The 20,241-nt window shown below is 41.7% G+C and overlaps 1 protein-coding gene across 4 annotated transcripts in view; it reads left to right on the top strand.

Annotated features, from left to right (window-relative positions):
• The window catches only part of cux1b (cut-like homeobox 1b), an 85,346-nt gene continuing 65,105 nt past the window's right edge, over nucleotides 1-20,241 (top strand). For all 4 annotated transcript variants that reach the window (XM_052079172.1, XM_052079171.1, XM_052079170.1 and 1 more), the window contains exon 1: nucleotides 1-155. In XM_052079172.1, coding sequence (XP_051935132.1) covers nucleotides 93-155 — 63 coding nt within the window. In that variant the 5' untranslated portion in view covers nucleotides 1-92. The remainder of the gene's footprint in view (nucleotides 156-20,241) is intronic.

Here is a 20,241-nt window from a genome sequence, read left to right as displayed (position 1 = left end):
GTCCAGGTTTTGCCGGCGCCCGCTCCCCTCCACTGAACTCCAACCCCCGCGCGCTCTATCAGCATCTCATTCCTGTCTCAATATGTCTCAAGATGGCGGCCAATGCAGGATCGATGTTTCAATATTGGAAGCGCTTTGACTTACAACAACTACAGGTCAGTGGACGCTGTCTTTTGGTTCGCGCGGCTGCCGTTCTGCGAATGGCTCGCACTTCTCTCCCGGCTGGGTTTAGTGTATGTTTTTGTTCCGCCGCCGCTCCGTTCGCAGGTTTACGGAGGGGGAACAGAGCCCGGAGAGCTCCCCCTCGCATTGATGAAAGTGGCTCCTCTCGCTGATCAGAAATTGATCCTCTTTGTTCAATTCCACATCGATCGGACTACTGCGACCGGCTACCGGCGGGGGCGACGTCGCCGGGATGCGATGAAATAACAAAGCCCCCCCCTATAACCCCTCCGAGCCACCGCCGACGAACGATGTCGGCCACTACGGGAAAGCTTTTTCGCCTTGGCCACCTTTTTTATCGCGTGTTGTTCAACTTTTAGTAGCCGTAGTTAGCCCGACGTTTTAGCCGCGAGCTGGCTACCTTAGCTGGGGGGTGAAGGGGGGCGACATACCAAGTGGCTCTGGTTAAACGGTGGCGCAATGAGGACACCCGACTTTGACGCCACACACAACTACTCTCCTCTTTTTGTGGCATTTATAAGCAAATGAGCAAGTTTACTTGACGTTTTAGCGAGCGTCTCGGCTAGCGGTTTGAAGGCAGTTTGACGCCAAGTGGCAGTTTGGTCGGCTGTCTGTGAATGTATGTGTGCGTGTTTTTTTAACCACTTTTAACCCACTCTTGTTTTATTAGTGCAAATTAAACAAAACTTAAACAGAGATAATTCAATGTAATTAGATTTTTACATCATACACGCGGATGAGCCTGATCTTGTTGCGTTTCTTTTTTGTCTATTTATTTATTTATTGCGCTCTCCGATGAACTCCTGAAATCGTGCGTGCGTGAGCGCGCCTGCGGAACCGGGGCTGTAAATTGGGCCCAGCGAATGCGTGTGAACGGCGGCCTGCATGTACATGCGAGCCGGTTTGACCTATCACAAGACACCAAGACAATGGCACTGTTGTGAGTGTGTGCCCCCTCCTCGTTCCCCTCCTTGTGGCATTTAACGTGAACGTGCCCTAGTTGGACTTCAACACTTGATGACTATTAGAAGAATCCCATGTGGGTCATGAACAGAAATGGTGTTATATAGGCAAAACACGGGTTTCCCAAATTTGCATGGGATCAAAACTTTCATCTGGGTCACGATGAGCACTCAGACAAAAGGAGAGTGAATAAGTCTTCCCGGTGGCCTTTGTGTTGCACTTATGCCACATCATCAAGGCTCCACTTCTCCTATTTATTTGATCCTACCCCTGCCCCCTTGTTCATGCATTATGTAAAAAAAATGTGCCTCGCTATCTGTCTCCCTCCCCCTTCCTGTTCACCATCCAATCTCTCACTGCCACCCTCCCCTCCTCCATTTTTATTTTTTTCCTCCCCTCTCTCCTCACTGGCCCTTCACCCCGCTCTCACCCATTTCTCCCTGTTTGAACTGCTGTGTGAATTTGTGCGGGATCAGTCTTCCCCCCCCCCCCCCTTTCTCCTCCCTTCCCCCTCCCCTAGTAGATGGACTGCCAGCATGGACAGTGAAGGCAGCGCCAGCAGCCAGGACATGAAAAATGCATCGCATAAGTTTGTGATAAGGCCCTGGGTAATTATGGCAAAGGCCCCTATCACAAGCGATTAGTCAGGACAGTGAATCTGAGCGTGTGCAAAAAGGCTGGCGCTTGGCGGGCTTGTCTGCGGGATAGAAATCAGTCAGGGCTGGTGTGTGTGTGTGTGTGTGTGCGCGTGTGAGGGGGGGAGTCCTCAGAACATTCACTGTCTATTATTGATGACATCCTATTTACTCTCACTCACACCAAAAGGCTCCCGGAGGAAATTCCTCATTTGGATCAATTTTTTTGCACATTGTAGAGGATTATGCAAAAGGAGGGGGCAAATTTCCCACCGATGACTCGGACAAATTTGTCGGAAATGTTGCTAGAAGTCTATTAGCAAATCCAACTTGCCTTGACTACACTGTGACGAAGATATGTGATGTTACAGTCCAAAACTATAAACTACAGTGAGACCTCGGTTTATGATGGAGTTGTGTTAACGTGTTTTTCTGGCGGTCCATTTCGATCGTATTGATGAAATCGAGCAATATTGTCAAATTGGATAAATATTTGGTGTTCCCATCTTTGTCTCTGGTCTTGTTTCCACCAAAACAGCGCACTGGGAATCCCTGTGCTTAATTTTCATTCAAGGCGTCATGTTTGGAATGGATGTGGTGTTACTTTGTTGACACATCAGTTGCTATTGAGTGATGTGCCGGAATGTTATTGTTGTCATCTATATTGTCCTCTGCTTCACGGCTGGACTCGTACCTTGATTCCGTGATTGGTGCTGATTAAATAATTTAACCACCAAATCTTTGTCATAGCTGCCGTGAGATCTCGGACAGAAAGGTTCTGCAAATTATTATAAGCTTGCTTTAGTACATCCATTGTCACCAAAAGGTGTTTTGGATGCATAATCATTTATATTTTTCCTTCTGACCGCCACAGGTACATTTCAAGCAGAATAATGCCGTTAGTTGAAGTCAACTATGGTATATATATTATTTATTTATCGAATGAAAGTCCGATATTTTAACGCTCACACATTATGCAAAACAGAGACCGGCCATCTGATATTTGCATGGATGTTGCAGTAACTCGAAACCTTGACACGATTACTTGAATACAGATGGGGCAGCAACATGTACAAACATAGTGTCAAGCCATACTCACAGGTATATGCGTCTCAATTGGGGATCTTCTCTGCTTTTTGTCTTCATCTTAATGATGTCGCATCCCTTCCAGTCGACTTCTGTGCTTCCCGACAAGCGATAAGCCACAAATGGCGGCATTTGCACACGGTATAAAGTATTGGCAATATATTTAAGATCAAACAGATTACATTTCCTTGATCGACAATGGGGCCCATTAATAATTGTTGTTTTTCATGGGATTGTCCTGTATTTCTGTGTTTTGCACTGTAATTAAGATTTCATTACTTTGTCAGCATAGGTTAGTGGTAAGTTAGCATACTGATTTCACAAATGTACCGTACTCTTTTTCTAATGCCATAGTTGGAATTCTTCGAGACTCCATTGTCATTCCACTTAGGACATGCAACAGTTTTCACATATTCAACATGCGTAGGCTCTCTGTGAAATATTTTGTTGGACCAGACATAGTTTGTCTCCATCATATTTTGTGGTTTTCTACATAATCCACAGTTATGTCGAGCTGAAAGACATGCTTATTGAGATCAACCACATATTTGTTGTCGACTTTCAACTGGAACTCTTTGAGGTCCAACCTCTGAACTTCTAAGTGGGTTGTTTCCCAGCTCTTCGGAATGCAGCGTATATCATTGCTGTTCAGACAAAACTTTGTCGGTCTGCATTTGGACCTTTGTGAACGATGAGATTCTCCTCCACGTATAATTAACTCATTCACTCCCAAAGACGTTTTTAAACGTCTTTTCAGACTTGGTTCCAGAATTGGCTGGTACTGAATGAGTAAAAGTGTGCAGTTTAGCCCCAAACCAAAACGGGTTCTATTATACCACATTTTTAGTGAGACCAATCTGTCCTTCAAGGCCCATACGTTCACTTTAAAGACTTTGTATGAAGATAAGCCGGTCGTCGTTACTTTGATATAATAAATGAAGTGAGGACGACCTTGGTTTTGAGTAGATGATGATGGGTCTGGGCGATTATGGCGGGAAAAAAATAATCATCAGCATTCTTTTGATTGAGCTTGAAAACACGACTAAGAAAATGCTTAATTGATTTCACCTACTCAATACTGTCGTCCTAGCCTCATGCCCATTCATCCCTGCACGTGGAACGCTTTATTCTTGAAAAACTCTCTTCTTTTTGTTAAGTACAAAATGACCTTGTAAATATCATGTGAAATTCGAGCTTCTTGCCTTTTCATTCTTCATTTTCATTCTTAAAACCCGTATCTCACTGAGCGGCCAAGGTTTGCAAGTGTATGCGCACATCGACAATGTTTGTTTTGTTTTTTTGTGGTCAGGGTTTGTTCAGTGTTGCAAAGACGTACGCGAGACACAGAACAGTTTTAATACTTGCCAACAGTTGTTCCATAAGAGATGCTGCGGTATTTAATTACACGTTGTGTGTAATTGTTTGTGCTGTGTGTTTCGTTTTACTGTACACTCCAACTAGGGGTGTCATGAAACAGCTTGAATAATGCTTAGGGGCGGCGGAATCACACACACATTGTTTTGTATTATTTTCTCATTTTATGTTTACTTTTGATGCCAACGCAGGCACCTGCAGCGGCTCCTCTTGTTGTATGTTGTGATAGGGAAAAATTTTCATCTGTGCTGTTTGTACATTTGACAATAAATTTGTACTTGATACACAACATGGAGTGTTCTGGGAACTTTCACAACGTTGGGAACCTGTGAGCGTGCCGCACCATTTTGCATATTCATGTTTTTTTTCTTTGATGTGAACGTTTCAAAGATGGACATAAGCCAAAATGGAAATCATGATTATATTTGGTTTAATCAGCCAGGCCCTGATGACAAACTAATGTTTCGTTTGACTAAACCGAGTCTCATTGATACACTCAGGTTAAAATACGGAAGCGAATTCAGCCATTAAATAATGAATTCTGCTCCTTTCGGAAATCATCACTGCATCTACAGCTTTTTAACGTCTTTTTTTACTTTGCTACACCAACCTAAACAATCATGAAGGACTTTATTACATCGACACATTTCTTCAATCAGACCGAGACATTCAAAACAACTAAAACAAAATATCGACATGGTTCATCGAGATGTCGTTTTTTTGTGACGCTACAGCTGTCTAACAAAACTTTTTTTAAAAATAAATTCTTGTGACAAATTATTGGGCTGCTGCGGAATTTTTCTAATTACAATTATGGCACATTTCTTCCTCCCGCGCTTCAGTGCGGCGTGTTTCGCCTTGACGCGCAATTTTGGTGCGTGTTGTTTTCTTGTGATGATGAAAATCCAAACCAGCCAAGACGTCATTCGCTTTAAGCTATCCCAGTCTATTCCTCAGGCTTCAGCTGCTGATCTTCATTAAAATCTTATTTGATCAGCGTGCCCCATTCCCCCCGCATGAAGAACCAGCTAGCTGGTTGTTACAGGACAGAGAGTGCTTTGAAAGAGTGTCCCGAGCTGTTAACTTGTCATCTCTGCGTGCAGGCCCCCCCTCTGCCCCCCTTTTATATTTTACCCCTTCCTTTCTGCCCCCTCCCTTACCACCACTTGAAACACAAATGGGTGCAACAGTGACGCTTTTAGCAAAGGTCTTGCACACTTGCAAAATGGATCAGTGATTCAGAGATGACGGCAGGATGACTGTGAATTACAGATGGAGGAGGTTTTTATCGACTAATCCCCGTCCGTCCATTATGGAGTGGAGTTTCTTTAGAGGAGCTCATCAGTCTTCTCTCCTATTGTTGTGTGTTTTTTTCTGCCCTCCTTCATTTTCATTTGACCCAGTCAAGCAGTTTGCTGGGAACATTGTGTCTTTACTTGGGAGCAATGGGAGATTGTGCTTCGTTATTGGCAAGCGCTAATAAGATATGAGATGTCAGTATGCTTGGGATTTTTCTGTGGAACGTTGGAAAATTGAGTAAAGAACTTTAGTCTTGTGTGATTTATTCGGCCTAATGGCCTTCATCTGTCCTCCCCAACTTGGAAATTTGTTACCTCCGTAGGCATCTGTTTATTAGCCAGATTAGTCAAAATTCACTTGACCGTTTCGCCGAGTTTGAGTCAAAGAAGAAGCTACTTCTTTTAACATTGCAATTTATCTTGTAAGTAGAAACCAAGAATGGCCGTGATAATCGACTGAATGTTTTCAGTTGTGTGGAACCGATTGATTATTCCTGTCTGTCCTGAAGGTGGTGACACAGCAAGCTAGCTCTGAGAAGTTGAGGTACATCCACTTAGAGGTCTATGTTCGATGGCACCATACCTCCGGCAAGTTCATTCAGCATATTCATATGGGAGATGCAGAGAGCCATGTCTCACTCAACACTTTAGCCCAGGGCTAGGCAACTCCAAATATTGAAAGAGCCATATTAGACCAAAAAACAAATGTGTTTGAAGCCGGAAAAAAATTAAAAGCCTTGTATAAGCCTTATTATAATGAAGGTAACGCATGGCGTATGTGTCTGTATTAGCTATATTAGCTTACTATCAAAATGACTACGTTGGCTACAAATACACAATGAGCCTTCATGCTTAACATTTGTGGAGAGCAGGGGTGCCCAACCTTTTTTGACGGAAGATATACTTTTCGATCAACCAACCTCCCGCGATCGACCTGTTACCGCACACGCGCGCACATGCACGCACTTACATATGCATCCCATAATGAACAACAAACAAAACGGCCGCTTAGATGAAAGAGGCATGGGACGCACTTTTGCAACGTGTTAACTATCGTAGCTCACGTGTACTGTTTAAAAATTTTCTCTCTGCCCTCCAGATTCCCATTCTTTGCCAGTAGCCTTGGTAAATTGTACATGAAACACAGTTTTTTTTCCACAGCCACCTGACTGACATCCCGCCCTGCTAATAGAAATGGGTAACTTACGCAGGCTACGACGCAAATCCTCGTTGACAGAAATGTTGACATTCAAATTTTATTCGACACATTTTTACAGCATTGGAAAACGTTAAGAATGTCTGTGTCATGTGTGTCCTCTTCTTGAAACCATATTAGAACAAAAAATATATTTCCCTCCCATCTTTTTCCATTTTCAAACATTTGTGAAAAAGCTCCTGGGAGCCACTAGGGCGGTGCTAAAGAGCCGCATGCAGCTCTTGAGCCGTGGGTTGCCAACCCCCGCTTTAGCTAGTTAACAGCTAGCCACCTGCAAGTTCAAGTGCTGAATGCCATGTCACTTACCAGGCCATCCCCAGCCATACCCACTCAGTGTCGCAGGTACGACAGTAGAACATGAAAAATGTCTCTAGTGGGGAAAAAAATAATACCCGAGCATCAAATGCCTATTATTTAGTTTACTCATGCAAAATCTTTTTTTTGTCCGATTAATCGGTAATTGGTTGAGCCCTTGATTAGGAAAAAAAAAATTCAATAGCTACAGCCCTATTCAGAAAATTCGGTGATGGTTTTTTCTCATCCCTTGAAAAGCAACAATTTGTTAACTGACGTCAGACAGTCCGGGTAATTTAGTGACACTGGATACCCACTCCAAGTTAAAACGAGAGTTATGCAGTTGGTGGTTTCGATTCAAGGTTTACAGTCAATTGTTCAACCTTGCAGTTCTCGCCAGTTTTCTCTGTTTGTGGGCAGCTCTGTCGTAACTTTGGTGAAAAGTGATCTGTAGTACAATCTTTTTTCTCCAGTTTGTGCCGGGTAAATTTAGTCAAGGCTTCGGTCAGATGATCCTGGTGCGGCGGTCTTCGGCCACCCGAATGGTTTAAATCTCTCAGTGGCCGGTCTGCTGCTGCTGTTGTCTCCAGGAGTTTTACTCTTAATTTACGAGCTTGTTGTCTGAAGGCACTGGTCAGTATATTTTTACCCCTACTGTTGCTGTACAAGCTGGGGGAACATCAAGGATTGGGGGTGGAGGTGAGAGGTGGAGGGGGCATCACGTCATGCTTTTACTGTAGCCAAGCAGCCCTCTGCCCAGTGACAAAATCTGGCATCGGGACTGAGCTTGCACTGTGTGCTTGGTGGGTGTTGACGACTAAGCATGAGTCAGAGAGTAGGGCGAGTGCGTGGCAGGTCTTTGGTGTCTGCCACTTGCTTGACTTCGGTCTCGCTCTCCGAGAGCTTTTACTGAATAACCCCCAAGAGGAAGAGAAGACCGCCAGACTCCTTCTCGTATCTCGACGGAAGTCGTCCTCACCTTGGGCTCTTCCTTTCCCCACTCCCTTGTTTCACCCTTGTGCTTCAGAGGGGAGTGTCAGCTACGCCCAGATTAAGCCAATTTAACAAACAAAAATAACTTGAGTCATAATCTAATAATCCCGTCGGGCACATTTTGCACGACACTGTGGAAATTTTGACCAGCGCGTTTGAGTTCAGACAGCTCGGAGCAGAAGTGTAGAAACAGATTGACTTGACTTTTATTTAATGTTATTGTAAAAAGTCTGAAGTATTTTACTTTTGTGCCCTTTGAGCCTTATTTTTTCCAAATGCCCGTTTTAATTTACATCAGTTCATCTTTTGGTATGAGGTCTTGTGCAATAAGCTAACGAGTCTTGGGATGTTTTGCAGGACAGTGGTTTAAATGCCGATTGTCCGGGCTACTGCAGTTGCATATTTTTCACAAAAACAACCATTCGTGCTCACAATCACACACTCACAATTTAGAGTATCCCATCAACCTGCTGTGCGTGTTTTTCAGAATGTGGGTGGAGACCAGCGTACCCAAAGAAAACCCACAGACATGGCGTTGCTGTTACATGCCATCAATATTGTTATCGAGTAACAGTTGTGCGGTTAATGTAGTTCACTCGAAGTGACGACATTGGACAGCGCCTTTTGTTTAGGTTGCCACTTCATGCAATAGCATCCCTACCAAATTAAAAGGTGCACACGTATGATTTATTAATTTTTTTCCAAGATCCTCTTTTCCTCCGACAAGCAACCCACCCGCAGCGTATGCTCTCCTTTTTTTAGATCACATATGAACAAATAGGTGCTCGACACCTGAATTCCAAAGTTGCAGATGAATAAACTAAAAAGTACTTTTGTGGAAATCCCGGCACTTGTGCGGACATGGTTTTTGCAGGGATGTTCCAATCAGCGTTTTAAGATGCCGGTACCAATACTGATCACGTGGATTTGATTTAAGAACGAAATAAATAAATACATTTAGAGTTACTGTTTATTTTTTCGATTGATTGCTTAATCAGTGATAGAAAAACATTTGTGAAATTTCTATCCTTTCAATTTTCACATGGCTTCAAATAGAAATAGCAGAAAATGCACCAACAAATTATGATTTTGTGACGATGTTGGTCTCTAAACATGTCAGAAAAGCAGAGCCGTGCAAATTTCCTCTATGGATTCAACACAAACATAATCAATAGTCACATTTACATAGAGCATTGTATTCCCATTACAACAAAGCCAAATTACCAAATGGAATACCATTTAATTTGGATTCAAATTGGTGGTCTATTCGTGTTTTTCAATTCGAGGATTAAATTAATGTCATAATTAAGTATAATTAAAAGTTGCCAAAACAAAATAAGAATGCTTCAACTAACGTGGACTTTTTCAACTGCTGTTTGATTTTAAAAATATTTGATGGCCACAGCCATGGTTTTGAACTTTTATTTTTACGTTCGAGGTGTTTTTTGTCCACTTACCGCTCACTCTTCACATGTTTGCTTTGCGTCTCATTTAGAAAGCTATAAGCCAGACACGCACCCTGCAAATAGCAACAAGAGGTTCCCTTTCAAGCATCAGGCATCATTTACAGGCCGTCTTGGATTCGCTCACCTACAGCATCATTGAGTTTCACCAGCTCTTGTGACAGAATCGGCCATTACTCTGCTGCTCTTTCAATCGAGACGTCATCGCATTTACTGATCAGGCACTATTTGGCGGGTTCACGATAAAAGGCACTTGACATTTGCCCTTCGTATTTAAAAATGAGGTTCGCCGCACAAGTTGAATCAAGGGAATGGAACTCTGCTTGGTTGTTGAAAATGTTCCACTGTCAATCCAAAAGACTTCTAAGTTCGAAGTCGTGGGTGTGGAGTTCCCCTATTTGTCACCGCTAACCTTGTTAAGATCATTTCACAGAGCAGGCAGAGTATGAAAATGAATACGGTAAAAAATAGAGCAGCATTGACGTTCCAGAACAGTCTTTCTGTTCATTTTAACCGCCATGTCGGTGCTGCCTAACCTTCATCTGTGCCATCTAATTCAAATGTCAGTTCTTAATTTACAAGTCCACATCCACGTGCGGGTTGAAGTATTTAGGTTAGGTGAGCACTTTTGAAATTTGTAGAACTGTGTGATAGGATCATAAAAAATTTGACATTAGACCAATTGACTTTTTATGACCGAAATTAGAAGTCATCTTGATTCATGGATTTTTTTTCAGCCATTCCTCCTTTGAAAGCTTACCTTTCTCATTGTTTAGAGCAGTCTTTTTCGAGCCGAGGCACATTACTTTCATTGAAAAAGAATCCCGCGGTACACCACTGGCTGAAAGTGGGGGTTGGGGGGGGGGGGCGGGAAGCTTATTTTAACAAAGTGTTATATTGTCATTATAAGCGTCTTTTTTTAACGTTGAAAAATACTGTGACAACGCATTGAATAGGAATCAAATAAAGATCAATCAAATATTTTTGGATGAACACAGATCTGATATCCTGGCCGCAATCGATGAAAGACACAATGCTCTTCCTCCACAGCTCTGTCTTTCTCTGTTTTTAATTTTTACAGCAGTCAGGCTATATCTTTCGCCGCTTCTGGTCCGAACATCTCATTTACATACATTGCCACTGGGACTTTTTTTTTTTTAAATTTGGCCACAAGTTCAGCGACATGGTAACTTGTAGGTCTGAAGAACGTTGTGTTCACGCAGGCAAACAAAACACTCCACATTTTTTTTCGGAGTGAAGGGTGTTTTGTTTGGAGATGGGAGTTTAAGCTTACTTGGGACCATCGCGCTGTTGGGAAGTGTTTCACCAGATACCAAGCACAATGGAGTCGGGGTGCCCTTGCATCTCCGGTAAAAGTAAATCCAAGTGAAAGATAGCTTTCGTTGTATTGTTGCACGCCATACAATACAATACAATACATGCTGATTTATATAGCGCTTTCACAACAGCGGCAGCTGTAACATAAACTTCGCTTGTCTCGAAGCACAAGGCAATTAGCTGGCTGCTGCTGCTACTGACCGGTATGGAAGAGTACTACATGATTACTCTGCCAGGCGACTGACCGCACAGGCGTACAGATTGGATCATTTCGCACGGCACGCCTGACAATATCTTTGTGTTTGGAAAAACACTATTTTCGATTACAGGAAAGCCCAGTAAAATAAATACCAACGGTGTAATGTTCTTTATTTTCTGGGGGAAAACGCTCAAAGTAATCGTCAAGTAACCCTGTCATAAATGCTGCATTTTTTTTCAGGAAACATGACATAACAATGCTCCATTGTTTTCCAATCGTTCTCCGTGTGCAGTGTCTCAGTATGTTAAGGAATACAACTTGAAAATAACCTCGAAGAAATGTCAGCTTTGCTGAGTTGTGTGAAAGGAACATTGGAAATTTCAAGCTTTAGTCCGTTTGATTGGTTGTGAAGTTGCAGATTTCTGCAAGCCTGTGTGACCTTTTTGAAGTTTATAAAAAACCTTAACCTGGAAATATAAACAGAAGCAATGGACCAGAAAACGAAATGGAGTCCCATTTCCACAAAGTACCACATTGTGATCATTTAAACCAACTGCGAGCAGTCACACTTGATAGGCCAGTGCCCAAGTTTTCCTGAGCGCTTGGCTGCATTTAGATGTAAAAGGTTGCACGGTCGTGTGTCCTCCCGCATAAACCTAGCCGCGACGTGTTTCTGCGACAAAATCCTCCGTGGCCTGCAATGATTGAACTCCGTGCCCTTCCTTATTTTAGCTCTGTTTATCTCATTGTTATCATGCTGTCTGGGCTATATATGGCAGGAGTTTCCCTATATGCAGTTGTGATCCCATATCAGTCCTTGGCCTCCGTATCACTGTGCGGATGGATCATTGACAAGCCGGTATTGAATTCTAATAGGCCTATTGGTGTGTCCTAATGGCCCTCATATTAAGTTATGATATTGGCAAAGGCTGATGGCCTCGGGATTGAATGATGACTTTGGTGGCTAGCCGTCTAATGCTTCTCAGTATTGAATTATGATATTGGGGCACTTTGATGGTACACGGATTGAATTATGATATGGCGTGCTATCTGCTAAAAGCTCGCTCGGTGTAGTTTTCAATGTCAATCACGGCCTCGATGGCGAGATCCATCGCCGGCCTTAAGGCTCAAGCCATCATTGATGTCACTTCACGCAGGCACTATTCGCTAAATGTTATATACACGGTTTCTTTAAATAATGCAGAAACAAAGCAGATTAACGTGAACTAACGTGCAAATCTTCTTTAGTGATTTGGGATAAACACTCCATATCATACCGATTAAATGAATCGAAACTCGCGCTGCTAGGAATTAGTCTGATGAACTGACTGTATTGTGGAGCTGGTTGATACTGCTGAAGCATTTGTGTGCACGGTTGTTAAGGTGCCTCATGCTAAAGTAATGGAACGGTAACGGCTCTGAATCTGAGTTGATTCAACTCTGCAAGTGTCCACACCTTCTCAGGGTTTATGTTGAGCTCATGCCCATTTTGGTCAGTTTAAAAGAACCCAGAGTGCTAATGATCCCCCCGCCAGCTTGCAGAGTAAATGGACGGCCTGCTTCTGTGTTAGCCCTCTAAAAATAACACTGACTGCTGGCTGGGCTCAGCACAAAACTACTGCCGATTATGATGATTCAACTACACTGTATTTGCAGGTGTGTGTGTGTGTATTGGGGAGGGCATAATTTCTGTTTCACAGAGTGTTTGCCTAATTGATTATTTATTTGATGTCAAACTTGCAGAGGCCCTTGCTGTAAAATGTGTTTGTGTTTTTGGAATTTATTGTTGGAGACTCATTTGAGGGTAGGGAAAAAGTGGTTGACCTTTGCCAATGCAATGCGATTGTTTTGATCGCCTCTCAATGGATGGTTGGCTAGTTTGCGTGATTACACAGCATGAATTTTTAGGAAAGCTTTCAGATTACCTTCATCTTCAATTTTGTCATTTGTTGTTGTTGTTGTTGTTGTTTTTTTAATGAAACTAGAGGAGTCAATATTATTGCTAATTTTACTGTGACTTCTGTGTTGTGTTGTATTATTTTGTCATTTTATGTTAACTGTTCCGTTGATGGCGGCACGGGCACCCGCAGCGGCTCCTCTCTCTCCTGCGGTTGAGAGGAAAGCTATTTCATCTGTGCTGTATGTTGCACATAGAGCACATTTGACAATAAAGTTGACTTGAACTTGGATTTGAACTTACAGATGCATTTGACAAATCTTTTAAATATCATTCGCGGTGTTCTGAACTCCTGTTTTAAAGCCAGTTGTGTCATGATCAGAATAGAACCCATAGCTACAAGTGACTTAATCAGGAATAGTAGGGTACTCCAATTTTTCCTGTATTACATCTAAAATAATAAGCATCACTTGCACATACATCATCCATTAAATCAATTAATCAATTATCATTATTATAATTATTATTCCAAGTAGAGTTTGAGTATTGATAAAATTGACTCAATCAAAAATCTTGTTGGAAAATTCCAAAAATTGTGACGAGCCTGTTCCGCAGTCCATGGTGTAAAATTTTGTCGCAATGTGCTAACGTCTGCTAGAATCATCCTCAGGCGGTACCTTGGCCCCTGCTGAACCTTTGACCCGAGCAGCTGTCAGACTGAAGTCGGAGTTCAGAGGTGGGCTGACCCTGCCGGCCTCCCCGTGACCCAGACGGTCTGACTGGGCCAACAGTCAGAGCAAAGAAACGACCACTTTGCCATCTGGCGTTCCCCTTTATTAGCTCAAACCTCCTTGAACTTGTTTGTTTCTTGTTTATTGAACATATAACCAGTAATAAATTGACAGAAAGTAAAGGTAAGTAAAATTGTAAAAAAAGGAAAAGAAAACAGTCATCATACAGCACAATTATATGTTCAAAGGTGTAGGAAGAAGTAAAAAACTGACCCCTTGTTTTGTATTAATATTTAAATAGATTTTTTATATCAATTAGAAAAGAAAAGGAAAAAGTCTACATATAAACAAATGCTTTTACCCTTATGTGCGATACTCATCTATTTTTACAACTTTTGTGTTGTATAGGGACTATATACATACACTCTAGCACATTTTTATGTCAATATTCTTATGTATTCATAATGGATATTGCATTATATTACTACATTTAATACGTTTATCAACTTAATTCTGATGTATTACTATATTTTATAAATGTATCAAATTTATCAGCTTAATTCTGATTTGTGTAGTTTTTTTTGTACTACTCTCTTGAATTTGTTTTTGAACTCGGCAAGCGATTTACTCATTTTCAAATCAGTTTCTACATTTTTCCACAAATTAACACCTATTACAGATACACTCCGTTGCTTGATTGATTTTGGAATTTTTGTAACGGTTGGTACCCCCGAAATCATAGCAACGTTCTCGAATTTTGAAAAGCTCCTGGATGTTTTGGCAGAGCAGGTTATTGTGTGCTTTGTAAATTAATTGGGCTTTCTTGAAGTCAACCAGGTAATAAAATTTTATAGTGTTTAATTTGGTAAATAGTGGGTTCCGTATATTTTGATCTAGTAATAATTCTGATTGCTTTTTTTGTGCAGTTTTAAAATAGGGAGTGCGTTTGTTTTACAGGCGTTTCTCCATATTTCCACACAGTAGGTCATATATGGTAGTTATAATGAAGAGTATAATGTGTACAAAGATCTCATATTCAGCACACCCTTGGTTTTGGATATTTTTGTGTGGCTAATTTTAATTTGGTGTTTGATTGGTCTCGTGCCAAAAACAATTAACTTTCATTTTTTTCAAGTTAAATTTATTCCCGCCGAACCAATTTTTAAATTTGTTTAATTCATTCTCCACAGTTATCCGGAGCTGTTTCAGATTTTCTCCAGAGCAGTATAAAGTTGTATCAGCAGCAAATAGGACACATTTAAATTGGTTTGAGACACTGCAAATATCATTTATATATAAGATGAATAGTTTTGGACCAAGCACAGACCCCTGAGGAACTCCATGAGTGATCTTCATTTGATTAGATTTTTTTTGTTGAACTGCATATCTGTTATATGCTACACCTCTCATGCCATATCTCTCTAATTTATTAAATAATATTCTATGATCGATATTATCAACAGCTGTTTTTTAGATCTAGAAAAATCCCAACAGTAAATTCTTTGTTGTCTCTATTATAACTTGATCTTGAGGTGTGAATGAGTGAAATGTCAAACAATCCTTAACAGTCATCATGAACGGGATTTTTATAGTTCCGTGTTTTCCAAGACCTTGGTAAGTCTAAACTTGTTTAATCTGGTTTGGATGTGGTTGAACAGTCAGGCTCTGAGGCCTTGTTTCTCAAAATAAAAGTGGAAGAAAGAGGGGGGAGAGGGGTGGGAGCTGTGTGCTTAGTAGACACAGGCTCATCCGCTGACTGCCGTCTGACCCCCGAGTTCAGCGGTATGGTTATTAATAGGCCCAGAGGCCTCAGCTTCCAGGAGGCCCTTCTGATCAAGTCCAGATGTGCAAGAGAACAAGTCCAAGTCAGCCGATCCGTGTTTCACATGGAGCGCAGAGCAGGCAGATCGGCATTTTGTCGAGACTGATAAAGAGCGAGCCGGGGAGGAAAGGGAGGGACAGGAGACCTTTCCACAGCAGGAGTGTGTTTTCTGAGGCTTTTTGTGTGCGCGCTTTACTTATTACACTCTCTGCCCTGAGACCCAAAGACCATAAAAACGTATGGCATCACCATGGCGACCGTTATAACTGCCTATAAAACAGCGTGTAAATGGTGAAATAAGACAAACAGACCAGAACAGGCCTGACTGGCTTGCTGGCTGGCTGGCTGGCTGGCTGACTAGCTGACTGAATGGCTGCCTTCCGCCGTAAAACTATTTGAGAGCCAGACTGAAGGAATGCCTTGGAGGGTGCTGTGGCTGTCACGACACATGAAAGGATTAGGCTCTGTGTTTTATCTCCTCTTTATCTGATGGTAATGGATAAGCTGAGTGTAGCCTATCATCTGACGCTTGGGCCCTGGGTTTCATGTTTTAGTCTGGTGATGGTTTGTTGAGTTGACCGCTTTGCTCTATTGATTGCCATTTGATGGTTTTGATATGTAGGCTGTGTTGAACAGGTCAGGTCTTTTATGCAGTCAAGGCTCCAAATAGCTTTTAGCTGTCCTTCATGGCCCCCATTGCCTCACCATCACTTTCGTGGCTTGTTTGATGTTTGGATCAATCAATAGAAAGCTGGAAGCTCTTACACACTTCCTAGTGAGCTCCATTCCTCTTCCTTTAGTATAGTTAGCGAACCTATTACTAAGCTAACTGTACTGTCATTGCCATGCTTGTTGTCTTGCTCTCTCACTGTTTCTTTGCCTTTTTCTCCCCCACCCCAAAGTCACGCGAGTGGAGCAGAAAACACACCAAGGCTGTGTAAGAATTAGCCTGCAGACACGCTCTGTTGATGCTGATCTTATAGACCACGGATGTCAAACTTAGTCAGAGGTCCAGGCCATGGTAGAAAGCAGTGACAGCACGAGCTGGATGCCTCAGTGTAAATATATTCTTAGTGAAGGTTTGGACCCTGCTCTTTTTAATTCATGTTGACACGATAATGGGTCATCAATCGGAATATAAGGCTGAATTGTTTATTGTATATCCACATCACATTGGACAAAACAGTTGGACCTCAACCTACAGTACAAACAAACATAGCCTAATTCAATTAAGAACGACATGACATCAGATATGGAAAATCCAATGAGTATCTGCAGACAGGCCACTACATTCCCACAAAACATTATTCTGCTCAATACAAGACCAACCTTATATCAGGAGTTTAGAACATTCAGAGAGACATTCTCACATGTTAAAAATAATGTTGAATCAACAACAATTATTCAACAGTACCTCGCTCTGTCGACCCCTGACTAAAGGTGATTAAGCCGCAAATTCGCACTTGCAAACAAACAAAACATTCAAGTGATTGTTAAATGTCCCCATCGACAGTCAAGGAAATGTTGTGAAAAGCCCAACCCTGGTCAATTAAATGACACACTATTGGGTGCCATTTGACTTGGTTTTGACTGCACAGCCTTTGGCACAAGCATTGATAGAAACACTAACCCTTCTGTTCACCGGCAACCATTGTAGCAAGCAAAATAATAACTGAGTTTTCAGTTAGCTGGGTTCACCATACCAGCAGGGTACACCGTCATCTTGAAGAGCTGGTTAGATGTGTTGTCTTGCCTGAATTGTCACTGGGGATTAAAAAACCCAGTGGTGAGTTTTTGTTGTTAATCGGACATGTTGCGACATGGACACGTTTTTTTTTTTTTGGGCGCACATACTTGTACAGTATTAGTATTAGTAAACAGTGACAACTGGGACTAAAAATCAGCACTGGCCTTTTTGCCTTATACTGGGTCAGGTTGCTGTCTATATTTCAAATGCATTCATGGGCTAAATTGTGAACTGGAATCTTGGTGAAAAACTGAGAAAAATATATAAATTTTTTTGGTGGGGGAAATAATAATTAAATAACACCGCCCCCACAGACGGCAGCCTTTTCCTTTTTCACGGTACTTTTACCTTTGCTGCTAGATACTTTCATCACGTGGATTTAATCGACATTGGATTACAGTACAAATTGACTAATTCTTACAACTTTTCACCACACTTGTAGCCTGCCGGATGAGATAGCGTGAGGATCACGATTGTTTGTTGTGGGTTCTGTCAGGGGCTAGCGGAGGAAATGTAAACAAAAGGAAATGTAAACAAAAGCGGGGCCGCTGAGACATGCTATGTGCAGGGGTGCCCAAACTTTTTGGATCGAAGATCTACTTTTTGATCAACTAACCTCACGGGATCTAACCTTACTGGCGCGCGCACGCACACACACACACACACACACACACAAATGTAAGATTTACCTGCTTTATTTTATTTTTTAAATATTTTTTTCGTGAAAATGAGACTGATTAGTGTGCAGTGTATATTAACACAAAAATATATTACTAACATGTACAAAGACACCCAAATGGTTGTTTGTTTTTTTTCTTCTCGACACTCCTCGGATCTACTTGGGACCTGTCTTAGATCTACCGGTAGATCAGGATCTACCTAATGGGCACCCCTGTGCTATGGCGAGGATAAGTTAAATGCTAACCACTCAAACTCTCCAGCCAAGCCTCTCTACCTCCAACACCAGATCCATACCACACAAAACGGATGATTTGGCATTCCAACTAGCGGGAAATTGCGTTATGTTCAGGACTGTTGCATTTTATTGATCATGGAAAATTGGCTACGGGCTCAGATTCCCCACGGTTCAGTCCAACGAGAAACAAAGACAGCGGCACAAAGTGAAAATTCATTGCCAGATTATGATGTCCAATAATGCACAGACACCAACTAAGGACAACTTTATTGCATGCTCGTGACCATAGTGAGGATAAGTAGTTCTGAAAATAGGGCTACGGATAGCAAACGGAATGACGATCCATTTTGTCCCACTGTCAAAATGGTAATTAATACTCATTAGAACAGAAAGGATAATGCCGGCACGGTTTGTTGAAGTGTAGCCATATTGAGTGATGTTTTCAATCATTTGTTGTTTTTTTTCCCCCTTTAAAATGTCTTCACATGAAAATGGCCAAGTGCATTAAAATGCTTGGGCTCATGCCTTTATTTGAAAATGCGTGTTTTCGTGTACGTGTGGGCAGTGTGCATTGTTGAAATGTCACTGCTAAAGAAATAATTTTGCGAGTAATTTATTCTTTAAAGCATTAATAGTAAATCAATAGTGTAAAAACAGTCCCACATGCAGTCCCGCTCTAATGTTCCTGCTAGAATTTTAAAAATAGGACAATTAAGATAAATTGTTCAGAAAGGGAATTTCTATAGGTTGGCGGCTCGGCGAATGTGATGCGGTTCAAAAGTTTGGTGCAACTAACTTTAAAAGAAAAAAAGTTGGGCGCACCAGTGTAGCAAATACAAAAGGTAGTGTAGAGAGTCCTGTTATGATGACCTTGAGCAAAAATATTGTGGTTTCATTCCATTTAACACATTTCATAGCTACATGAGTGAATGTGAATTGAAAGCAAACTATTCAGTTTTTCTGAATTAAATCAAAATGTCCGACAGCGTTCAAAGTGCTCATTTCTCAGACGATGAGTAGCTAGTTCTCTGTTCTTCTCCGCTGTGTGAAATAACATCAGGGTGGAAACCAACTGATGTTAGCCATGCTAATTCGCTATTATCCTCTGTAGTGGGCCTTGTATTTTACCAATCATAGACACGCGCACTGTCGTAACTCTTTGCAAATAACGTTAAGACAGCGTTTAGTTATATATATTAACGTTACCTTGAACTTGGCAAACAGTGACACTTGGCACTCTCGACAAAGTGTTATTGTATTAGAAGTCTTGCCTCCTGCATTCAGCCACTCTTCATAAGCATGTTTTGCAAATCCCTCTGGTACCAAGTTGTGGTACTTTGCAAAGTTCCAGGGCTTGCTGACTGCTTGCACGGATAATGTCAAGGGGCAGGGGTTGAGTCACTTTGCCTGCATTGACGACTCCGAAAACCCAATTCATACTGCTGATGGAAATTTTAAGCCGTTTTTAAAACTGTGGTATACCTTGCAACCAGTAACCATTCAATGCCTAAAATCTGTACTTGCTAGCAGATGTTAATCTTTCTTTCTTCTTTCTACATACATTCTTGCTGCTGCAGGCTGTAAATTTCCCCAGTGTGGGGCGAATAAAGGATATCTTACCTTATCTTATCTTAATCGTGTTAATAAAAGCTTAACAATGTGCCCTCAACAAAGCTATTGTTTACCAGCATTCAATGTACCCAGGGTGTAAAGGGGTGAGTGTTTTGGATTTGAGTGGTCCTGCAACTGAACAAATATCATAAAGTTGCATTGGCTCCTTAAATGGAAGTTCCTAGTGAATCACAACAAATCATATTGTTTAACAAACCGAGAACAGATCTAATCGTGAACAAGTTTGCGCGCCTTTGACAACTACTCTATTTTCCAGGCTGGTAGACTTTAAAAGACCAAAATGAGTGGATATCCAGCACACAGACTTTGATTGATTTTTATTTCCTCGTTGACTCTATTGCCCACCGCAGGAGGCAAATTATTTTTTGTGGCCATCCTGTCCCCCCCCGACCCCATCATTATCCGCAAGCGATTGCTTGTATGTGCATCTGATGTCATGTAATGGATAGTAGCC

This window comes from Hippocampus zosterae, chromosome 10, assembly GCF_025434085.1.
Source record: "Hippocampus zosterae strain Florida chromosome 10, ASM2543408v3, whole genome shotgun sequence".
Taxonomy (NCBI): Eukaryota; Metazoa; Chordata; class Actinopteri; order Syngnathiformes; family Syngnathidae; genus Hippocampus; species Hippocampus zosterae.
The sequence above is the reverse complement of the archived record's forward strand: the minus strand, read 5'-3'. Positions and strand labels throughout refer to the sequence as shown.